Source organism: Artemia franciscana, chromosome 15, assembly GCF_032884065.1.
Source record: "Artemia franciscana chromosome 15, ASM3288406v1, whole genome shotgun sequence".
Taxonomy (NCBI): domain Eukaryota; kingdom Metazoa; phylum Arthropoda; class Branchiopoda; order Anostraca; family Artemiidae; genus Artemia; species Artemia franciscana.
In genome coordinates, this window is record NC_088877.1 from 16499911 (window position 1) to 16523022 (window position 23112).

Consider the following 23112-nt stretch of genomic DNA (forward strand, 5'->3'; position numbering starts at 1 on the left):
GTCTTTCGAACAATGCCAGTGTCTTACACTAGCATGCAAGATTGAAAACGCGTCTTACGTTAGCTTGAAAAAGTGGACATCATTATCGAAAAGTACCCATCTATCGGAACAAACTTGGCGAAAGGGACATTCAGGAGCATACGCATAATTTACTAAATGGTGAGGAAAAAGAAAACAAGTAGGTGAAATAAACAAATGTTAGACGAAATAAAAAAAGCAAAATTCTAGACATTCTGAGACGGAAGGAACGAGAATCAAAGCCGAAAACATCCTCTGCATATCTAACGAGAGAAATTAGACAATTACTATATTTTAAATAAATTTATTTCAGTTGGTTATGTATGAAAAGATGAACTGTGAGGGATGTCATCCCTCTCTCCAGATTGCTTTTTGCCATTACAAACCTAGATACAGTCAATTTCCATGAAATTACTTTCACGTAGGTACATCATTTTGCTTTCAGGGGAATTGCTTCATTCATTCATTAAATGTTGAGTCTGGGAAGAAAACCTCAATAACTTGTATTCTACAGAAAAACAATTTGAGGATGTTTTTCGATCTGTATAGCTTTGTATAAAGATTATATTTATTGTGTTACTCAAAGGAATGGTCCGGATAAAGCGTTCAGGAAAGGAAAAAATACTACTTTTCATCAAATTATGTAATTTTTTGACATAACATTGACCAAATATGTTAAATTAATTCAATAGCTCTTAAACTTCTAATTACTCTGAATGACTATAAATTTATCGAACCATTGGCTGCTAACATGACTGTCGAAACAATCCTCGCTATTCCTTATGTTAGTTGCCAGCGACCGAGCGACGTCAAATAATTCGCTCAGAGACAGAGTGCCTGCGCCTGGAGACCGAGTCCCAAATTCCCAAAAGTTGATTCTAGCACCCCTAGGGGTGCAAATATGCTCTTATGAGGATTACGAACGTGGTTCAATGGTACCGTTTTTGTTCCTACTTTTTTTTCTTGGTCCAACGCGGTGCCTTTTGAATTTTTTTGCACAGCAAAATTTTTCGCTACATTTTGGTTTTACTTACTCCTTTCTGACTCGGATATCTGTTCAAATTTTACTTTATCACACATTTCCTTCTTGTTGCGGCAAATTTTTAACCTGCTATTCAGATGGTACAAATTATTCTCTTGCGGTACAACTATAAACGGAAAACTGGTACAATTTATTTCAAAACATTGGCAACGCTGGCTTTCATACACAGATGTGCTCTTATTTTTAGATACTCAGGTACGTTTATCGCATTAAAACCCATCCAATAGATAGATAGATACGTGTATTTTAAAGCCAAATATACAACCATAAACACAGTTCAATAACATAAACGAAAGACACAATTAACATAAAGTTTAATCAGCGATCATCATAAAACGCGTAAATGAAACACTGCATCAAGCTAATACTAGTACTTAATACTTGAAAAAAAGGTCCTTGACAAGAAAACTTAACACTCGGAAAAAGACGTAAATAAAATATTTCATTTACTTTATACTGAGATTTTATTATTTAATTATTTATTTATAATTTTTTTTATTTAACAAAATTTCCAGATACCTTGCTACTCTACAAATAAACTTAGGTGACGTACTACAGGGTGACCCAAAAAGATTCGTACCCATATTTTATTCGATAAAATTCTATTTTTTAACAAATATCCTTTCTGTTGCAGGACATGACAGGTGAACACTTGGATGATCGTTTGCAGCTACAGTTGCCCCAAAAATGTCTTCGACCAATCAGCAGAAAATATTCTCCCTGGAGACCTATTTTGCGACAAAATCATACCAGAGAGTACAAATTCAGTTTCGAAAACTTTTCCATTGTCGCAACTTTCCACCAAAATCAACGATTGTTAGTTGGTTACGAAGTTTAGAGAGCATTGGACTGTTGTAGACTTATGTTCTAAAGCCACAGGGGGAACTTATTCAGGCTGGAAAAAGAGGAAAATATTGCTACAGTAAGGGACTTAGTAGGATGCAACCCTAGGAAATCAGTGCATAGACACAGCCAAGAACTCGGAATGACAAGGGAGTACAAGGACATGCAAGGAATGCAAGGACAGAAGAAAAACTTGCTGCAGTAAGGGACTCAGTAAGACGCTGCCCTAGAAAATCAGTGCGTAGACACAGCCAAGAACTCGGAATGACAAGGGAGTGCAAGGGCATGCAAGAAATGCAATGACAGAAGAAAAACTTGCTGCAGTAAGGGACTCAGTAGGACGCTGCCCTAGAAAATCAGTGCGTAGACACAGCCAAGAACTTGGAATGACAAGGGATTCACTGTGGCGTGTTCTCACGTTTAATTGGACAGTGTAGTCCCTCACTACAGCAATGTTTTCTTCTTTCCTTGTACTCTCTTTCCTGGCTGAATAAGTTCCCCCTGTGGCTTTAAAAAATAAGTCCACTACAGTCCCATGCTCACTGAACTTCGTAACCCAACTAACAATCGTGATTTTGGTGGAAAGTTGCGACAATGGAAAAGTTTTCAAAACTGAGTTTGTACACTCTGGTATGATTTTGTCGCAAAATAGGTCTCCAGGGAGAATATCTTCTGCTGATTGGTCCTAGACAGTTTGGGGCAACTATAGCTGCAAACAATCATCCAAAGGTTCACCTTTCATGTCCTGCAACAGAAAGCCATTAAAAAATGGATTTTTGTCGAATAAAATATTGGTACGGATCTTTTTGGGTCACCCTGTATTTAAGACACCTAGAAATATCAACTCTTTATTTCCAAGTATCCCTTCCCATACGGTAGAGAGCCCCTGGCACCGGCTTAAGCAATGCCCTAAATAATCCTCTTTAACTCTGCAAAGCGGGCAAGTATATCTGTCTTCATTGGAATATCTATCTTTAGAATATCTTATAAATCTTGCACTAATTGGCAGGCAGTTAGCCCTCAGCTGCATCCACAACGTCAAATATCTAGTAGGTAAATCCAGCTTAGAGTAGAACTCCTGCCCATAAGCCACCTTAACATCCTTATAAAACTTTAATGTTTCTGATTTTTTTTTTATCTCCTCACTCCATTTTTGAATCGTTTCATACTCTAGTACTAATTTCGTTCTGGCTACCGCGTTTCGTGTAAAAAAAGGGAAAATATTTAACTCTAAAGGACTTCAAGTAAGGACAGATCAGCTATTTTTGCTATGTCTAGTCCATTTCAACTAAGTTTTGAAGATTTATGAAGATAGTTCTTATGACCGAACATTTCAGTTCTACATAATCATGAAAGCTGCCAATAACAACTAGAATTGAAACAAATTATTGGCATATAAAACATCGATAAAAATTTAATATTATGATCATGCCTCCGAGAGTACACATTGAGTGTTAAGAACCCTAAGATCCATAGGGTAGTCAAGGGGGATATCATCCATGAAATCAAAATGGATTTCTGAAGTCTTAGCATCAAATAATAAAAATTTAAGTACTTAATATATGTTCCTTTTTCTTATAACAAGATGAAGTGGAAACAATTTTTTCCAATGACAAATTTCACCATACTTAAGAAAATGATGATACATATATTTGTAATTTTTTTGGCTTTGTTTTGGATTTTTCACTGCATCAAGTTTGTACTCAAGTTTGCTTCTTTTTGTACTGGTTGGGCTTACTCTTTAAAGCTCAGAAAATTGTAACTATGTCTAAAATTTCAGAGACAAAATCGAAAAATTTATTGACGACAACAAAGCGTTAATCCGAAGAATGTATGGAGAGTTTCAAACAAATCCAAACGATAATAGGAGAAGCTCAAGAGAAAAAAGAAGCGATGTTTTTCCAGACTTCACAACAGAAGAAGATGAGATTGAGATAGATCATGATTATTCAACTTTATCATCCATGTTCAAAAACAGATCAAAACGTCAAGCAAAACCCTCCTCAAAGTAAGTAGCCTTTTCAAAATTTTAGGCTTACTTCAAAATGCAATGCTTAAGATATAATTACTTAACACTTACTTGCCACTAGTTGTTTCATTAGTGTTCAAAAACAAGAACGGTGAATCTTATTCATGGATTCAAAACAATTCTTATGTCTGCATTAAATTAGGCGAGTAATTCATGAATTCAAAACAATTCTTATGTTTGTGTTAAATTAGGCGAGTATTTGCCTGTCTCGTACTTAAAGAAGCAGTAAAAGTGTTTAAGCCAGGGTTGCCGCCAAGTGAAAAAAGTCATAGATTTTAGTAATTATTAGTGATTTATTTCGATAATCTAGTGATTTAAGTACTGATTTAGTGATTTTTTTTTGATTAGGCAACATTAAAAATCACTATAAATACTGATAAATAACTAGGCATGGCAACCCTGGCTCAAGCTAGAAAATTGAAATTGCTTATAAGCTATCTTCAAAGAATGGGAAATGAAAGTCTCCAAAATTATGAATGAGAAAAAGAATCTAGTGTCTTGAATCGGAAAAAGATCATAGTAGCCAATTCATTACCTGAAATAACTGACAAATAACGCCATTGGTTAAGGGAAGACCAAATTTCTGAAGGGATTAAAACTGATTTATTTCTAGAACATAGCTATGAACATTACGAGGGCTATGTCAACAAGAAAAATCTCAAGATAGTCCAAATTAAATATATTGTTATATAATATATTTGAATAGACCATCCTCGTTTGCTTTGCTTTGATTCAGTATCTTAATTCAACTGCATTACAGACGCCTTTTAATGTGAGCTTTTTCCTAATTGAAATATTATATAGATGACACTGCGCAATAAGACAACTTGTGCTTTTTAACATTACGTTATGCTCTAGGCTAAGAGATATGTATACGGTGCTTCTTGATTTTTTAAAACTGTTTTAATTTTTTTATTTTAGCTGAATTTCCAACCCAAAAGAAAAGAAAAAAATTAAGAAGAAAATAAAAGAATGAAAAAAAGCAACAAAATTTACATAGAAAATTTACCCCCCCCCCAATAAAAGAGTTTTTTGAGACAACGGTGTTGTTTCTTATCAATTAATTATCAATAACAAAGCCTTCATTTTCAGGACAGACTCGTGTGAATCTACTGTTGAGGTTGTGACACCATTTTGGGCCGCAAACAGTTCAGGGAAAATTCGAGCAGTTGTTAATACACAACATTTTGAACAGGCAATACATCAAGAAGTTTGTCAGTAAGTATCCTATAACAGTATATAAATTTATAAATTAATATTAATTAAAAATAAATTAATTTTATTAACAAATAACTTAAATTAATAAAAAATAACTAATTAATAAAAAAACTAAAAAAAATAATTAATAAATTAAATAGATTTAAAAATTTAAATTAATAAAAAATAATTAATGAAAATAATATTAATTAAAAATAAATTAATATTAATATGTATATAAATTTATATATCATACTATAAACTAATATGAATCAAGATTTTGCTTTTGCCAATAATATATCAATCATCATTAGTGAAATTTTCACCTCGCTTTATTATCCGGGATTTGTACACACATCTCCATTTTGCTATTCTAAAAAATAATGTATTAAAGTATATGATTATTTATCGTAAGGTTGTAAATAGCTTGTATGGTGTGGCGGGTTGTGTGGCCTGTGCCCTCTCCACAAAGCAGTATTTTGTATTTTAAAGATATAATCTTTAATCTTTTAAATATTTCTGAATAATCCATTCATTTTGACGCGTTTATTTGTTCCTCCCCCCCCATGATATAATTCTGTTTTTAGGCTTGTGATTTGATTCAAGAAAAATTTATATTTTTATCTTGAGTGTTTAAAAAAAAAACACTGGGAAGTCCCCAGTATTCTATATTTTCACTGGAAGTATAAACATTCTATAAATATACCTTGATATCCTTGACTTTTCTTTGAGAATCAGTAAATAGCTCAAGAACAAAATATTTTAGTAACAAATTTGCATTTTAGATAGAGTTTAACACGCCTTGCATGTTGGCCTTTACGCATGAAAAATCATGTGGCTCACAGGAGGCCTATATAAGTGAAATTCAAGGTAGCCGAAAATCTTTAGATTTAAGATCCAATGATCCTTCCGTATTTTCTGCAAAGGAAAAGATAGCCATTGGTGATGAAGTCTATTTTTTGTCTACTGCAAAACTATATTAAATGCGTCCAAGTGCTTTCTGAATATTTCGAATACGTCACCATTAATAATTGTTGTCAGTACAATTGACTTTTTCAGCAAAGAGACCCTATGAAATACATTCAGAAAATTTTGTTGACTTTAAGTTACTGAGGGGAGTTGAAGATGTTCGTCATTTGAAACATCTTCCAAATAAATTTTTGTTTCTTTTATATCAAGACTAGTCAGTTTTGATTTTTTTTCATGGTTATAGGAAGGGTGTGCGAAAGCACAGGGTGGTTGGCACCCAGCCCCCCATTGCACTTCCTGGCTGAAGGGCCAAGAAACGGAGATCAGCACCGCCGGTAAGGATTGTAAAGTCTAATGCCGTATCCTTTTTTTATGCTCCTTTTTTTTATGTTTTATGGGCTATTAAATTTTACTCCAATTTTAAACGTGTCGGAGTTGTAGAAAATACAATGGTAAGGAGTATCTCTCTCTCTCTCTTTCTCTCTCCTTTTTGTTTTCGAAATTTTACTGTTTGTGAGTAAATATTTAAATGGTATGTGCACTTTCCCCCTATTTTAAAGGCCATGAAGCCTTTGTGGGGATAAGTGCATGATTAGGTGTCTCTTGATATATATATATATATATATATATATATATATATATATATATATATATATATATATATATATATATATATATATATATATATGACCGAGTAATTGAAATGTGCTTCCAACGGGTTTACAGGTGACTGAACAGCAATTTAAGAACGCATTGAAGAAGTTTTTTTGGAGGGGAGAAAGATGGATAATAGTTTGTGTTTTTTTTTTCGGAAGAGAGAGATTAGTTTTTGATTTGAATAATTTTTTGTAGTAATTCTTTTTTGTAATAAAGTCATTCAGATTAAATTATGGATATTAATTGTTATAGTCGTCCGTATTCAGAGCTTTGTTTCTTCTTAGACTCTTACTTGTTAAATGATTAAATGGTGTCTTTAAAAAAAGTTTAGTTCAAAGTTAGTTCTGTAATGAAAATAGAAATAAATTAAAAGAAGTTATTGTTACAAGTAGACATAAGGAAAAGAAAGAAAAGAAGCAAAAATCTTCAACCTTCCTTCAATGAAGTCTGCCAAAAGAATGGATGTACATTTGTTTCTTTTTTAATATAGATTTTGAAAATCTTTTCTTCTTGGTATTCAGGAGAAGTAATAGAATCTGTTATAGTTCATCTTGGCTCTCAGGAGACCTGAAGTTAGCCGATTCATGTTTAATAAAAAAATCTTTGCAAAAGTAAATTTAATAATCGTAAATATATTTCAAATGCTTAGTTCTAGATAAAATAGTGGAAAATACTTGATGCTAAAGCACCAAATATTAATGTTGTGGTTCGGAATAGAATGCTAAACAAAGTAAAAGATTGAGAGGGAGAAATGGAGAGAGAAAAAGAGAGAGGGGAATAAAAAAAGAAAAAGAGAGGTAGAGAGAGAGAGTGAGGAAATGAGGTTGATAGAGAGAATGCAGAAGAAAGATAAAAAGATTCAGAGAGGGAGGGAGATAGAAAGAGAAGGGATCGTTAACTTTATTTATTAAAAATCAATCCAATCCGTTTAAATCTCTTATTTTAACGACCATGTATGAAGTAATTGACTACAAAAAAAAAAAAAAAAAAAAAAAAATCAAGTCATAATAGAGATGTGACTTGGAGAGTTACCATGGAGATTTTCTTGTCTGAGATTGGGCTAAGAACCTTGGCTTATATTTTAGGACTGAAGACAGAAAAAAAATGTAGAGGATTATGTGACTAGATTTAGGTTAGACATAATTGACGAATTACATCCAATTTGAAATTTCTAGATGTAAATAAAATACTTAACGATAATTACTTTTCGCATTTATTTTGTTAAAAGAAACTGTTATATATAGTGCCTTTTGTAATGAAGGAAAAATAATTTTTGAAATATTTTTAATCTTTGTTGTAGCGGTAGATGCAACCTAGTTTAATCTTTGTTGTAGGGGTAGATACAACCTAGTAAATCGTGGTTGGTGCAGTAGCTGCTAATTAAGAAAATCTAGATCTATGGCTACCCCCTGTTTTGGGTATATTTGCTCAATATTGTTCTTTTTTTTATCTTCATAAATAAAAATCTAAAAAATCCTTGTCCCCCCCCCTACATTTTTGTGAATCGGCACCACTGAATCCATATGTGATCAAACATTGTTTACAGGAAGGCAGCTACAAAAAGGTGTAGTGGGGAATGTACCTGCGAGCAGAAATACAAGTGGCACAGACTTCTAGCCTATGATCCAGACAATGACTGCAAAGGAATTTTTATGGACTGGTTTCTTTTTCCGTCGTGTTGTGTGTGTAGGTGTTCTGGACCTTAAGGAATAGAGGTCTAAGTTGTTTAAGTGTTCAGAACTTAAGAACAAGCTATTCTAGTGAAAAATATCTTGCCAGTGTTGACTTAGATATGGATCGATTACATAATTGGTATACTTACGCAAATTTACATAATATCATAACTGTTGCAGTTTTTAACGATGTGTTTTGAATCACCAGGTTGCAGTGAATGTGGCTATAAGCTTTTTTTGTGGAATATGGGTAATGTGACTACTTGCTGGGCAATGCAAACATTGAAAATAGCGGCTATTGAACAAAAGTTTATCCCTTAGTTGGTATACGCATTTTTATTTATTTCTATCAACTTAGGTCAAAATAAGGAGATAAATGCAACAAACAATATTTAATATTTAGTGAGTTCAGAGAAATCTCAAGAACTTGTTTTATTTCACTGCTGTATGTTCCGACTTTTGAATAACCCCAAATAACTGTATTATTGACAAACTTAGCCATGTAAATGTGTTTTTCACCTTTTTATATTGTTTATTTTGCATAATTATTCAAATTGAACTTTCATGGTTAAAATAAGACTTTAGATCTTATCCATAGAGACTTGTCAAGGTGGAGTATACTTTGAGAAGTATCATTTTAGTAAAACATATTTTTTTAATATGGAAAAATGAATATATCAAGATTGAAATGTTGGCCTTGTCGAGAATTGTCTATAATATAGTGCTCTAATTATGGCCAATGTCCTGGTATATAGTGTTAATGTATTACTTGCAGTATAAGTAGGTTTTTTGGATGGGGAATTTATATCTTGGTTGTGGTAATTCATTAGACATTACGTGTGGCATCACTTGTGAGATATTACACAAATTGAATGTTATGCATTATACAACTAAAGAAGTTAAACGACCCAGTCTATTCTTTTTTTGTACCGAATTTCGTTCATAGTTTATTAAAAGCCAAAATATCATAAGCCTCTTTGTTTGCTTGAAAAACATAAGGAAACTGGTTTCAAAGTCTCACTTCTCTATCTCAGGGTCCTGGAAAACTTTTGTGTAACATTTTGACAGACTTTGACAACCAAACAACATTTTTTTGCTGTTTTCTTATTCGCTTTGCTGTAAAAGATGTATGTAGCAACTGGCCGTCTCTCAGTTAATTTACACGAACTGTAATTCTATTTCTTCGTAGAAAATCCCCATCAGAAAAATATTCTTCCTAGTCTTCCCCTCACCCAAAAATGTATGCATATTTTCCATTAAAAAATACTATGAAATAAATACCATGCGTGCACAATGGACAAATCTTAAAACTTAAAGACCTTTCCCCTGGGCTGTGGGTGGGGGTCATGTAAGATAAGATAAGATAAGATTTATTCATCACGAAACACACATACAATATTACATTTTACTATTTCCCCAAAGGCTCTTTGGCCTGTAAAAAAGGGGAAAATGAACGAGCCACTTACTCAGAGAAGAAAAAAAATAATCACTTACTCACAGAGAGAAGAGCAAAAAGGAGAAGAGAGGAAAGTATAAATAAAATGAAAAACTATAGAAAACAAAACTAAATAGACTAATAGATTGAACAGACTAAATTAATTAAGTAGATCTGTAGATAAAATAGACTCCAATGAAATAATCAGGAAATATATATGCATACATACACGCATATACACATATAAAAAGGGATAAAATAATTTCTAAGAAGCCAATGAATTTTTAATAATTTTTTTGAACAAACCGAATGAGTGGCACCTTCGAGCTGATTCGGGCAACTTATTCCATACAATATAACTCGCAATTAAAGGATTAAAGTCTGACCTTACACAAGGAGTAAAAGGAACTTGAATATGATTTTCGGTATTGCGAAGATTATAATTATTCTGATCAGAGGTGAAAGATGGCTGAACATTTAGGGGACGGGGGAGGTCACCATGAAGCTGAGAAAAAGTAAAACACGCACACGAAAGAATATACAGTGACTCGAGATCAAGTAACGGGATAACTCTTGAACGGTTAGTTTCCTTAATGAGGTTTCTAGCTTTATTATAAACCTTAGAAAGTGGTTTTAACAGTGAAGGAAAGGTTGACATCCATACTATTGGACAGTAGGAAACGTAAGATCGGATCAAGGAGTGAAAAAGGATTTCCAAAATTGATCCAGGGAAAATATGTTTGAGTTTCCTTAAAATACCGAGACTCCTGCATATCTTCATTTTAATCAAATCAATGTGACGCTTGAAAGACAAATTTTCATCAACAAGAATGCCCAAACAAACGAACATATCGATCTTTAGATCATTAATCGATCATTAACGATCGTTTGGATGTTAAATCCAAACGTACAGTTATTGGGCTTTTCAACTATGATGAACAAAATGTCTATCTCAAAATTTTGATCGTGCGATTTTGGGAAAAGGGGGCGGGGGAGGGGGTCTAGTTGGCCTCTAATCATTTGGGTCACTTAAAAAAATTGAGCAAGAACTTCTAATTTCTGTATGAATGAGCCCTCTCACGATGTTACAGAGCCACTTGGTCGATACAATCACCCCTGGGGAAAAAAACATGCATTTGTGATCTTTCTACTGGCAAAAAATACAAAATTCCATATTTTTGCAGATAGCAGCTTGAAACTTCAACAATAGGGTTTTTGGATACGCTTAATCTGATAATGTTATAGAGTTAATAAGATTCCATGACTTTTAGGGGGTGTTTCCTCCTTTTTTCGAAAATCAGGCGAATTTTCTCAGGCTCGTAGCCTTTATTAGGTATGACTAAACTTAATGAAACTTATATATTGGAAATCTACAAAATAAGCCCATTCCTTTCATATATGTATTGGTATCAAAATTCCGTCTTTTAGAGTTTCGGTTACTATTGAGCGGGGTCGCTCCTTATTTACAGTTTCCACAAACTTTATGACTTAACTCAATAATTTTCACAATCAAGGGAGGGAACCCATTAGACAGGTTCGAGTCAAGGAGATAGAAAAAAATCTTCTAAGGACCATTGGCTACAGAATACATATTTTTCGTAGGTGGATACGCTAAACAAAATCAGCTTGATCCTCGTAAAATAATACCCTGACTATGTCACTATCTTCAATCAGCAATATACATATCCTAACTATGTCTATTTGTAAAGAAGTTGCTTATTTTGCCACCAGACAGAACCTGTATATCGAAAAATATTTTAATATGACACACTAAAATAAAATAAAATCTGCTAATGACTTCAGAATCATCATAGCTCAAACAAAGGAATCGAAACATATTAGTTTGCTTTGTCAAATTTGACAAAGCTTACAAATTAAAAACAATACAGTTAACAATTCCCACTGTTTATTTTTGAAATCTGTACACATAAGTCTCCCATCAGTAGTGTAGCTGGACGAGGTGTAAATGAACTCCTTCTGAAAGTCCTACACTCCATTTTAAGCCTCCTCTTTCGCTCTAAATAACGACTACGCTTACAATGAGCTGGACAAAATCAGAACTGTCTTCGGCACTTGTGCTATCTATTAATTTTTGCAAGGAATATTTTATTACTGCTACTACTAACAGCACCTCACTGCAGCTCCTAGCTGCCTGAGGCCAACACCTCTACGCACGACCATCCTAAATTCCAGTTTATTTGAAACATGTCTCCTTACACTCTCCCAAGAAGCATCAAGTTCCCTCATAAATTTCCTTATGACCTCCTCCCACCTCATTCGGGGACGATTTGCTTTTTGTTTGGCCCTAGATAATTGACAGAAAAAGGAGAATCTTTGGCACTGTGTTATCCGTCATCCGCTGAATGTTTCCTAGCTATCTCAACCTTCCTGTCATTACAACCCTAGAAAGCGTGATAAAACAACATTTTTTGAACAGTTTACTGCTTGAAACACGGTCAGTCAGACGGACAAAAGATACCCAAAACTGTCCATTAGCGATTCCTCTGGAAAGCATCCAGCAAATCCTTTTATGTCTTTCGGACCGCCAACATTTCAGTACCACTGTTCCCTTTAGCTTCCAACATCATCATCTTGTTTCACAGAATTATCCTCCTATTCTTCCAAACTTTCTTCAACTATGAAAAAACACCCTGGGTCTTGGCTATTCTACTTTTGGCATCTTCACAGCATCCACAGTCTTTGCTAAGAATGCTACCTAGGTAAACGAGCTATCCACTTGGTCGATCTTCCAAATACACAACATCACTTAGACTTATTCCAGACCAAGCAAAATACTCTTCTGAAAATTAATTTTCAAACCTATTCTTGCACCCTAAATTCTCAAGAGCTCAAAAAGAAAACATTCATTTTTCTAACATTTTTATCTGGGACAATCAGCTTGATCTATGTCTTTCAGAGTTTTATTTTCCCATTTGATTCTGTGCTCTCTCATAGCCTTTGACATGCTCCTTAGGACAAAGTCCTTCACAATGATCCTTATAAACTGGGATAGGACGCAACCCTGCTAAATTCCTAATCCAACACGAAACCATCTATTAACCTCCTCTCCTACCTTAACCACAGCAATATCTCGAGGTAAGAACTGATCACCGACCATAAAGATTGCCACTTCGTTGATAGTTTGAGCATTGTATCTACGCACATGCTCAGCAGTAGGCGCTTTGTCAGTGGAAATAACAATTTTATGCGTATCAGTAGGCATCAGTTCGATCCTTACTTGAGGACGTCAATCCTCAAACATACAAAAATACATACAACTTATCTATCTATCTATCTATCTATCTATATATATATATATATATATATATATATATAAATATATATATATATATATATATATATATATATATATATATATATATATATATATATATATATATATATATGTATATATATATATATATATATATATATATATATATATATATATATATATATATATATATATATATAAAAATAAGTTGTCTGTCTGTGTGTCTGTCTGTCTGTCAGGTGACGTCATGTTTCTGTGTCGACTGAAGTCATGAAGTTACTTGTCGTCATTTTTGCTATGACGGTGACGTCATTAACGGTATTTAAGACATTTGTTCACGGAAAAATGTTTAATTGTAAAATGACTAAAGAACCTACAATGGCAACAGCCGAGGAAGCTGCTCAAAGAGTTTATGCCAAAAAACTTGCTGCTGATAGAGAAAATAAGAAAATGATAGCGATGATGATTGGGTTTGGGATTCCAACCCAATCAATGCCTACCAGATTTAAGTTAAAAAAACAAAGGTTCGTCGATATGTACTTCATAGTGACGCGGAAAAATAAAGAAGAAAAAAAAACTGAAAAAAGAAAAAAGGTAAAAAACTAAAAAAAACTAAAAAGAAAAAAAACTCAAAGAGAAATTACAGACCGGGACACAAATGACGACCGAGACAGAGGGAATATAAGTGACGACCGGGAACCTCAAAGAGAAATTACAGACTGGGACACCCGGACATAAATCACGACCGGGACACAGGGAATATAAATGACGACCGGGACACAGGGACACAACTACAACGGGGACGCCGGGGGCACAGGCGGGATATATAAATGACGACCGGGACACAGGGATTGTTCGAATAGAAATTACAGACCGGGACACCGGGACACAAATGACGACCGGGACGCCGGGACACAGGGAATATAAATGACGACCGGGACACTCAAAGAGAAATTACAAACTGGGACACCGGGACACAAATGACGACCGGGACACAGGGAATATAAATGACGACCGGGACACAGGGACACATCATTAGAATAATGAGGTATAGATCTGAATACGGATTGTTTTTCCCATGGACAATTATATGTTGCATGTTCAAGAGTCAGTAAACCTGACAATCTATTTATATGCACAGACAATGGGACAGCGAAGAATGTTGTATATTCGCATGTTTTACGTAGTTAAAAACATATATTTATATCTATCTCTATTCACAGGTGGGACACAGGGACACAACTACAATGGCGCATAACTAATATGGCGCGTAACGACTTACGCGCGCGGGGGGGCTTGGGGGGGGGCACGAAGCGCCCCTCCAACTAGGTGTTGGGGTGGCGCGAAGCGTCACCCCAACAGCTAGTATATATATATATATATATATATATATATATATATATATATATATATATATATATATATATATATATATATATATATATATATATATATATATATAAATAAGTTGTATGTATGTTTGACGACTGACGTCATTATAAGGATTGAGCATTATGACGTCATTATAAGTTGCCATCATTATAAGTATATAAGGCTTTGTATATGACGCCATTATAAGTATATAAGGCTTGAGATTCAAAGGAAATATTTAGTACTAGCTGTTGGGGTGGCGCTTCGCGCCACCCCAACACCTAGTTGGTGGGGCGCTTCGCACCCCCCCCAAGCCCCCCGCGCGCGTAAGTCGTTACGCACCATATTAGTTACGCGCCATTGTAGTTGTGTCCCTGTGTCCCACCTGTGAATATAGATAGATTTATATATGTGTTTCAAACTACGTAAAAATTGCGAATATACAACATTTTTGGCTTTCCCACTACTGGGAGCTTTCCGTTTCCAATTGCCAGCAATTGATCTGAAAATGTTTGACCAGAGTCATCGTTTTGCAATCGGACACGCATATTTGTAGTTAATTTTAATATTTTTACGTGTGCCCATAAATTAGAATTTTTCAGGCAAGCATTCATTTCGTCTGCAGGAGTTAAACTACGTAAAAATTTCGAATATACAACATTCTTGGCTTTCCCATTGTCTGTGCATATACAAAGCCGTATGTACTAATAATGACGTCATATGCAAACGCTCTGTTTACAAACAAACAAACATGCATACACACAACTTGTTTTTATATAGATAGATAGATAGATAGATACAATACAAATTAACTGCGTAAAACTTGCGAATATACAACATTTTTCGCTGTCCAATTGTCGCTGCATATAAATAGATTGTCAGGTTTACCGACCCTCGAACATGCAACGCACAATTGTCCATGGGAAAAACAATCAGTATTAAGATCTATACCACATTTTTCTAATGATTGACCTTGAGCTTTGTTAATAGTGATTGCAAATGCTAATCGAATTGGGAATTGCAATCTTTTAAATTGAAAAGGCAGATCCGTTGGAATCATGGGAATGCGAGGAATAAGAACAGCCTCACTCTCAAAAGGCCCTGTCAAGATTGTGGCCTCTATTAGGTTTTCCATTGTTTTTTTTTACGGCAAGTCGCGTGCCATTGCAAAACTTTGGTGGGTTGATATTTCTTAAAAGTATTATTGGTACGCCTATTTTTAGTTGTAGCACGTGTGGTGGAAACCCTGAAAGATCTATGGAATTTAAAATTCAGATGGATAATTAACCGCTTCACTTGGCTCCAAAACTGTGTCGACTGACTTGTAAAGGACTGCCTGGTCTCGAATCTTGGTCAAAACAATATTGTTGATTTCGTGGACGTCTATATTTTTGGGTGCGAGAATCGCTCTTTCACTTAGCCATTTATTATTTTTATAATTTTTTAGAATATTCGGAAATACTTTTTCAATCAATTCATCTTTGGACGTCACTAAATTACAGAGATCAGCAGGTAGTTGTATACGTCCTGAAATTGAGTCTATCGTATCATAAATGTCTTTTTGTTCCGCATACGACAATAGATCATTCGTACTGTAACTTTTTTCACGATCCAATTCTACACATGTCGAAACAGCAGCGATACGGTTAGGTGAAGGCATTCCCAAATCCTGAAGAGGTTTGTTTGCCATACGTACGCACAAATCTTCTATAATAACTAAAGTTATTTTATGAATTTATGATGTAAAATCAAAAGTCATATCTGACGTCTCTAACTGTTTTCGATGGAGTATATCTTCGGACATTTTTGACTTATATTTTCCCATAACTCTGTAGGAGCTGATGGAGAGCAAGTTGTTAAAATGATGCCAAACAATGCACGAATTTGACTTGGGGTTGACGTTTCGCACTAATGGGGAATATGGAACAACCCACTGGTTATCTACTTCGATGGTGGTACCGTTGCCATTGTAGGTTCTTCAGTCATTTTACAATTAGAAATTTCTCTTTCAACGGTCTTCTTACAATTAAAAATTTATCTTTGAACGATATTCTTAAATACCTGTGTCCTGGTCGTCATTTATATTCCCTGTGTCCCGGTCGTCATTTGTGTCCCGGTATCCCAGTCTGTAATTTCTCTTTGAGTGTCCCGGTCGTTATTTATATTCCCTCTGTCCCGGTCGTCATTTGTGTCCCGGTCTGTAATTTCTCTTTGAGTGTTTTTTCTTTTTAGTATTTTTTAGTTTTTTACATTTTTCTTTTTTCAGTTTTCTTTTTCTTCTTTATTTTTCAGCTTCACTATGAAATACATATCGCCGAACCTTTGTTTTTTTAACTAAAATCTGGTAGGCATTGATGACCTTATCCAAGTCAAAATCCCAAACCCAATCATCATCGCTATCATTTTCAGTTTTGATATGTTTTGACTCTCGCAGTCCAGGTGGATCTTCATCTAACTGCGTGGTTTTGCGTCCTTTAGCCTCAAGCCTGTTTCCTTGCTGTTCTTTTGATTCCTCGGCACGCTTTCTTTTCTGAATTTCTCTATCAGCAGCAAGTTTTTTGGCATAGACTCTTTGAGCATCTTCATCGGCTTTTGCCATTGTAAGTTCATCAGTCATTTTAAACTTAAACATTAACAGATTTCTACGTGAACATATATGTCTTAAATATCTTTAATGACGTCACCGTCATAGCAAAAATGACGACAACTAACTTAATGACGTCAGCCGACACAGAAACAAGACGTCACCTGATCCACAGAAAGACACACAGACAGACAACTTATTTTTATATATATAGATATATCCTACAATGGCAGAAGAAACAGCCGACGAAGTGGCTCAAAGATATAATGCCAAAAGGCTCGCAACTAAAGAACGCAAAACCGTGCAGCTAGGTGAAAATCAACCTTGACAGCAAGAATCAAAACATATTAAAACTGAAAATGATAGCGATGATGATTGGGTTTGGGATTTAGACTTGGATAAGGTCATCAATGCCTACCAGATTTTAGTTAAAAAAAACAAAGGTTCGGCGATATATATTTCATAATGACGAAAAACAAGCCGAGGTAAAACAAACCAAAAAATTGAAAGTGATAGGGATGATTAAAAAAAATGACGTTGAAAAGACTACCGTTTTCTAGTTGCAACATCTTTATCACAAAAATAATAATTTAGTGTTTCTGTTCAAAACAGCAATTGAACTGATGCCTACTGATACGCATAAAATTGTTATTTTCGCTGATATAGCGCCTACTGCTGAACACGTGCGTAGATACAATGCTCCAACTATCAACAAAGTGGCAATCGTTTTGGTCGGTGAAATGCAAAACAAACAACATTTAATCTTTAGTGGGTTCAGAGAAATCTCAAGAACTTGTTTTATTTCACTGCTGTATGTTCCGACTTTTGAATAACCCCAAACAACTGTATAATTGACAAACTTAGCCATCTAAATGTGTTTTTCACCTTTTTATATTGTTTATTTTGCATAAATATTCAAATTGAACTTGCATGGTTAAAATAAGACTTTAGATCTTATCCATAGAGACTTGTCTAGGTGGAGTATACTTTGAGAAGTATCATTTTAGTAAAACATATTTTTTTTAAATATCTTTATAAGTCTCTACTAAAAAATGAATATATCAAGATTGAAATGTTGGCCTTGTCGAGAATTGTCTATAATATAGTTCTCTAATTATGGCCAATGTCCTGGTATATAGTAATAATGCATTACTTGCAGTATAAGTAGTTTTTTTGGATGAGGAATTTATATCTTGGTTGTATTTAATTCATTAGACATTACGTGTGGCATCACGTGTGAGATATTATACAAATTGAATGTTATGCATTATACAACTAAAGAAGTTAAACGACCCAGTCTATTCTTTTTTTTTGTACTGAATTTCGTTCATAGTTTATTAATAGCCAAAATATCATAAGCCTCTTTGTTTGCTTGAAAAATGAAAGGAAACTGGTTTCAAAGTCTCACTTCTCTATCTAAGGGTCCTGGAAAACTTTTGCGTAACATTTTGACAGACTTTGACAGCCAAACATCATTTTTCTGGCTTTTTTTTTGCTGTTTTCTTATTCGCTTTGCTGTACCAAATTTCGTTTATTAAGAGCCAAAATATCATAAGCCTCTTTGTATGCTTGAAAAACGTAAGGAAATTGGTTTCAATGTCTCACTTCTCTATCTCAATGTCCTGGAAAACTTTTGTGTAACATTGTAACAGACTTTGACAACCAAACAACATTTTTTTTTGCTTTTTTTGCTGTTTTCTTATTCGCTTTGCTGTAAAAGATGTATGTAGCAACCGTCTTTTTCTAAGTTAATTTACACGAACTGAAATACTATTTAATTTTACAAAAACATTTTATCCCCGACAGACTTAAGAGAATTAAATGAATTGGGAACAAAGAAAATCAAAAAGAGCGCTTATTTTTCGTTTTCTAAACGAAGAATTCTTAGGAGGCTCCTCAAAAGACAAGAAAAGGCTTTATCGTTAGGAAGCTTCCAGATCGTATATTTTAGTTGTATTCTCAGTGAAATTTATAATACAATTTCCAATCATTTTGTAAATATTCTTTCGTGGTTCTTAACAAGGGATGTTTAATATATATACTAATGTGACAGTTTCAAGCAGGCATAAGCACATGGGCTTTGGATTCTCATGAAATAAAATTCTCATGAGGTTGTACTGAAGAATCGATTTTGGCAGATATCTTAATATTATTTTTAAGCACTATGCACCGTACTGAATCACCAAAAGCTCCAAAAAGTTTGGGTGCATGCTTAGGCCTACATTTTGTTTATTAAATTCTGACGATACATAGCTATTTGCCATACTTTTTTAGCAGTTTATTGATTTTGTTTATACGAGTTTATGTTTACTTTTAGCTGTATACGCAATTTTTTTTTTAATTGTGAAAATCTTATCGTTTTACTGTATAAATTGTTTATAGTTTTTTTGTTTTTTTTTAAGGAGCTTTGGGTTAGTGAAGTTGAAAAGTGTGTGATGTTTGGCTGAGTAAACACAGACATCTAACTTTTGGTGTGTTTAAATGATTGTTTCATAAAATAAAATTCCTTTCCATGAGTCGTTTTTTTTTCAGGTAATTTTTTCAGATAAAATACGATACAAACAACTTGAATTGAAGGGTCTAGGATCACATTGAAAATATAGGCCTACCATGTATTATTGCAATCACTTGATGCCACTTTTTTACCCTCAATAATATTTAATATATATTTACAGGGAGGTATAACTATTAAAGGACACATTAATGTACGGAAGAATCTCATAAATATATGTCCATCAAAATTCAGTATTTACACAACGTTCTCCCAATCTCCTATATTTTTCAAAGTTTTTCCCCTCTCCAGAAAATTTCTCCCCAACTCCACAATGAGCTCTTGAAGCCGTACTTGGATGCGTGTGTTGATGCTACTCAGGAAAACATCAGATGCACTTCACGAACAGAAATGGTTTAACAACTGGTTACTGAAAATTCAATCACTAGGATTGTCTTTGTTTCTACCTCTGGATACAAAAAACCTAGGTCAATATTTTTAGGTGTGATCTCAGCCCCCCTAATGTGTCATCCAGATATGGCAGCTAGGATAAAGACGTAAAAAACAACTCACAGTAGGACAAAGTGCCTAAGCAGGCACAATGCTAATTTGTATCAGTTTCTTAGTTATATTAAATAAAAAATAAGCTTTTTACAACTGAAAGTGAGGAGAAACATTAAAACATAACACGAGCAGAAATTTTTACGTATATGAAGGAGGTTTTCCCCCTCCTCAACACCTCACTTCTTACGCTAAAATCTTTTAGTATTTTAAAAAAGGTTCTTTTGTTCTAATTAAACGACTTTTGTGTTTCAAGAGTCATTCTTAAGGAATTCGAACAAAATTATAAACTCTAGCGTAAATACCGAGGTATTGAGGAGGGAGCAACTCCCTTCATATATGTAATGATTTCTGTCGTTTTATGTTTCAATGTTGCTCCTTACTTCTAGTTGAAAATCCTTGTTTTTTTTATAATTCAATTTCTGATCGTTCGTTAGATAATACCAGGAAATCTGGCCTCACCTCCACGAAGGAATCCCTTTCAATGGAAGTATCCTCTAGATAATTCAATCCTGGGGAAATTTTATCCCGGACAATTACCGTCAACAAATCAACGCGTAAAATTGAGACTGAAAAGAGAAAGCAAGGCATATAAAAGTAATTTTGTACAGAAATTCTGGCAAATTCCCCCACTGAATAATTTTTCTTGACAATTTTACCCCCTTGAAACTTCACTCCCCATGGAAAATTTATCCGTAGAAAAACCCCCGTCAGAAGAATATTCTTCCTATTCGGGCCCCTTCACCCGAAAATGTATGCATATTTCCCATTAAAAAATACTATGCGTGCACAATGGACAAATCTTAAAACTTGAAGACCTTTCCTCTGGGCTGTGAGTGGGGGTCATGTTAAATCCAAACGTACAGTTATTGGGCTTTTCAACTATGATGAACAAAATGCCTATCTCAAAAATTTTGATCGTACGATTTTGGGAAAAGGAGGGCGGGGGAGGGGGTCTAGTTGGCCTCTAATCATTTGGATCACTTGAAAATGGAGCAATTTCGTTTACTTCTTTTGTTCTACTTTTGGCATCTTCACAGCATCCACAGTCTTTCGTAAGAATGCTACCTAGGTAAACGAAGCTATCCACTTGGTGGATCTTACAAACACACAACATCACTTAGACTCATTCCCAGACCAAGCAAAATACTCTTCTTAACATTAATTTTCACCCCAATACCTAGTTGGTGGGGGCGCTTCACGCCCCCCAAGCCCACCCCCGCGCGCGTAAGTCGTTACGCGCCATATTAGTTACGTGCCATTGTAGTTGTGTCCCTATGTCCCACTCAATTCACGGCATTTTAAAATATAATTTTCTTCATCCTGCCGAATCATTAGTCTATAGGAATAATAATGCATTGCACTGCATTTCTTATTCATTTCTTTGTTAGTGGCTGGATTCATCAATTTAATATTAAAGTGATAGCCGTCGGCTCCATCCCAAAAAATGAAAGGATATTGTAGGGCATCGTAGCATCGATGAGTTTCAGCAATTCTTAACAACTGAGCGTTTCGCTTATGAAGAATAATATCTCGAGGTAAAAACTGATCACCGACCATAACGATTGCCACTTCGTCGATAGTTGGAGCATTGTATCTATGCACATGTTGGCCAGGAGGCGTTTTGTCAGCGGAAATAACAATTTTATTTGTATCAGTAGGCATCAAATCGATGGCTGTTTTGAACAGACATACTAAATTATTATTTTCGTGAAAAACATGTTGCAATTGGGAAACGATTGTCCTTTCAAATTTGGGAGAAATTTCGCAACGTGCTTGAAGAAAATTTGGTCTATTTGTAGAGTCTATTTGGCATAGACTCTTTGAGCAGCTTTTTGAGCACTTTCAACATAATTATTCCAAGTAGACATCTTCTAATTTTTACTAATTCGTGACGAGTTGAAGTCACGCGTTGAATAGCAGGAACCTAACAAAAAACAAAACTAATTCTAAAATATTCAGGTAATTTTCTATTTTGAAATAAAAACTAAAAATTATTGCTCTGACAACATAAATATTTTTGATGTTTACATAATAGCTTTATTGGTTCTGGACTGAAAACTAAATATATATATATATATATATATATATATATATATATATATATATATATATATATATATATATATATATATATATATATATATATATATATATAAAAATAAGTTGTTTGTGGGTTATGTCTGTCTGTCGAGTGACGTCGTGTTTGTCCGCATATGACGTCTGAATTATTTCACACTAATACAAAAAAAGAAAAAAAAACTAAAAAAGGTAAAAACTACAAAAAAAAACTAAAAAGAAAAAAAAAACTAAAAAAGCTAAAAAACTAAAAAGAAACTAAAAAAGGTAAAAAACTAAAAAAAAAAACTGAAAAAACTAAAAAAAAGGCAAAAACTAAAAAAAACTAAAAACTAATAAAAAAAACTAAAAAAGCTAAAAAAAAACTAAAAAAAAATAAAAAAAAGGTAAAAAACTAAAAAAAACTAAAAACTAAAAAAGAAAAAAACTAAAAAAAAGGATAAAACTGAAAAATAAAAGAGAAAAAGAAAACTAAAAAAATATAAATAAAAATAAAAAAAAAGATAAAAACTACAAAAAAAAAACAAAAAGAAAAAACGAAAAAAAAACTAAAAAAGCTAAAAAAACGGTAAAAACCAATAAAAAAACTAAAAAGAAAAAAAGGAAAAAAAAACTAAATTTTTTTTCATCATATAATATGACGTCTGAATTATTTCATCATATACCAATTCAAAAACGAATGTATTCACGCCGATGTAGCTGAGATGATAAGGCGTTATGTTCCAGGTTCTAGGTTCAAGAGGTTCCAGGTTCGAACCTTGGCTTTAGCATTAATATAAAAGAAGCAAAAATCTAAAGAAGGTAAAAACTACAAAAAAAAACTAAAAAGAGAAAAAAATCTAAAAAAGCTTAAAAACTAAAAAAAAAAATCTAAAAAAGCTTAAAAACT

The 23112-nt window shown here is 33.9% G+C and overlaps 1 protein-coding gene and 1 long non-coding RNA gene across 4 annotated transcripts in view; one reads left to right on the top strand and one right to left on the bottom strand.

The window, feature by feature from the left end:
• The window catches only part of LOC136036104 (protein spaetzle 3-like), a 60739-nt gene extending 50742 nt beyond the window's left edge, over positions 1-9997 (top strand). For all 3 annotated transcript variants that reach the window (XM_065718106.1, XM_065718107.1, XM_065718108.1), the window contains exons 3-5: positions 3684-3911; positions 5025-5150; positions 8302-9997. In XM_065718106.1, coding sequence (XP_065574178.1) covers positions 3684-3911; positions 5025-5150; positions 8302-8461 — 514 coding nt within the window. In that variant the 3' untranslated portion in view covers positions 8462-9997. The remainder of the gene's footprint in view (positions 1-3683; positions 3912-5024; positions 5151-8301) is intronic.
• The window catches only part of LOC136036105 (uncharacterized), a 164093-nt gene that overhangs the window by 69148 nt on the left and 71833 nt on the right, over positions 1-23112 (bottom strand). The gene's annotated exons all lie outside the window — the stretch shown is intronic.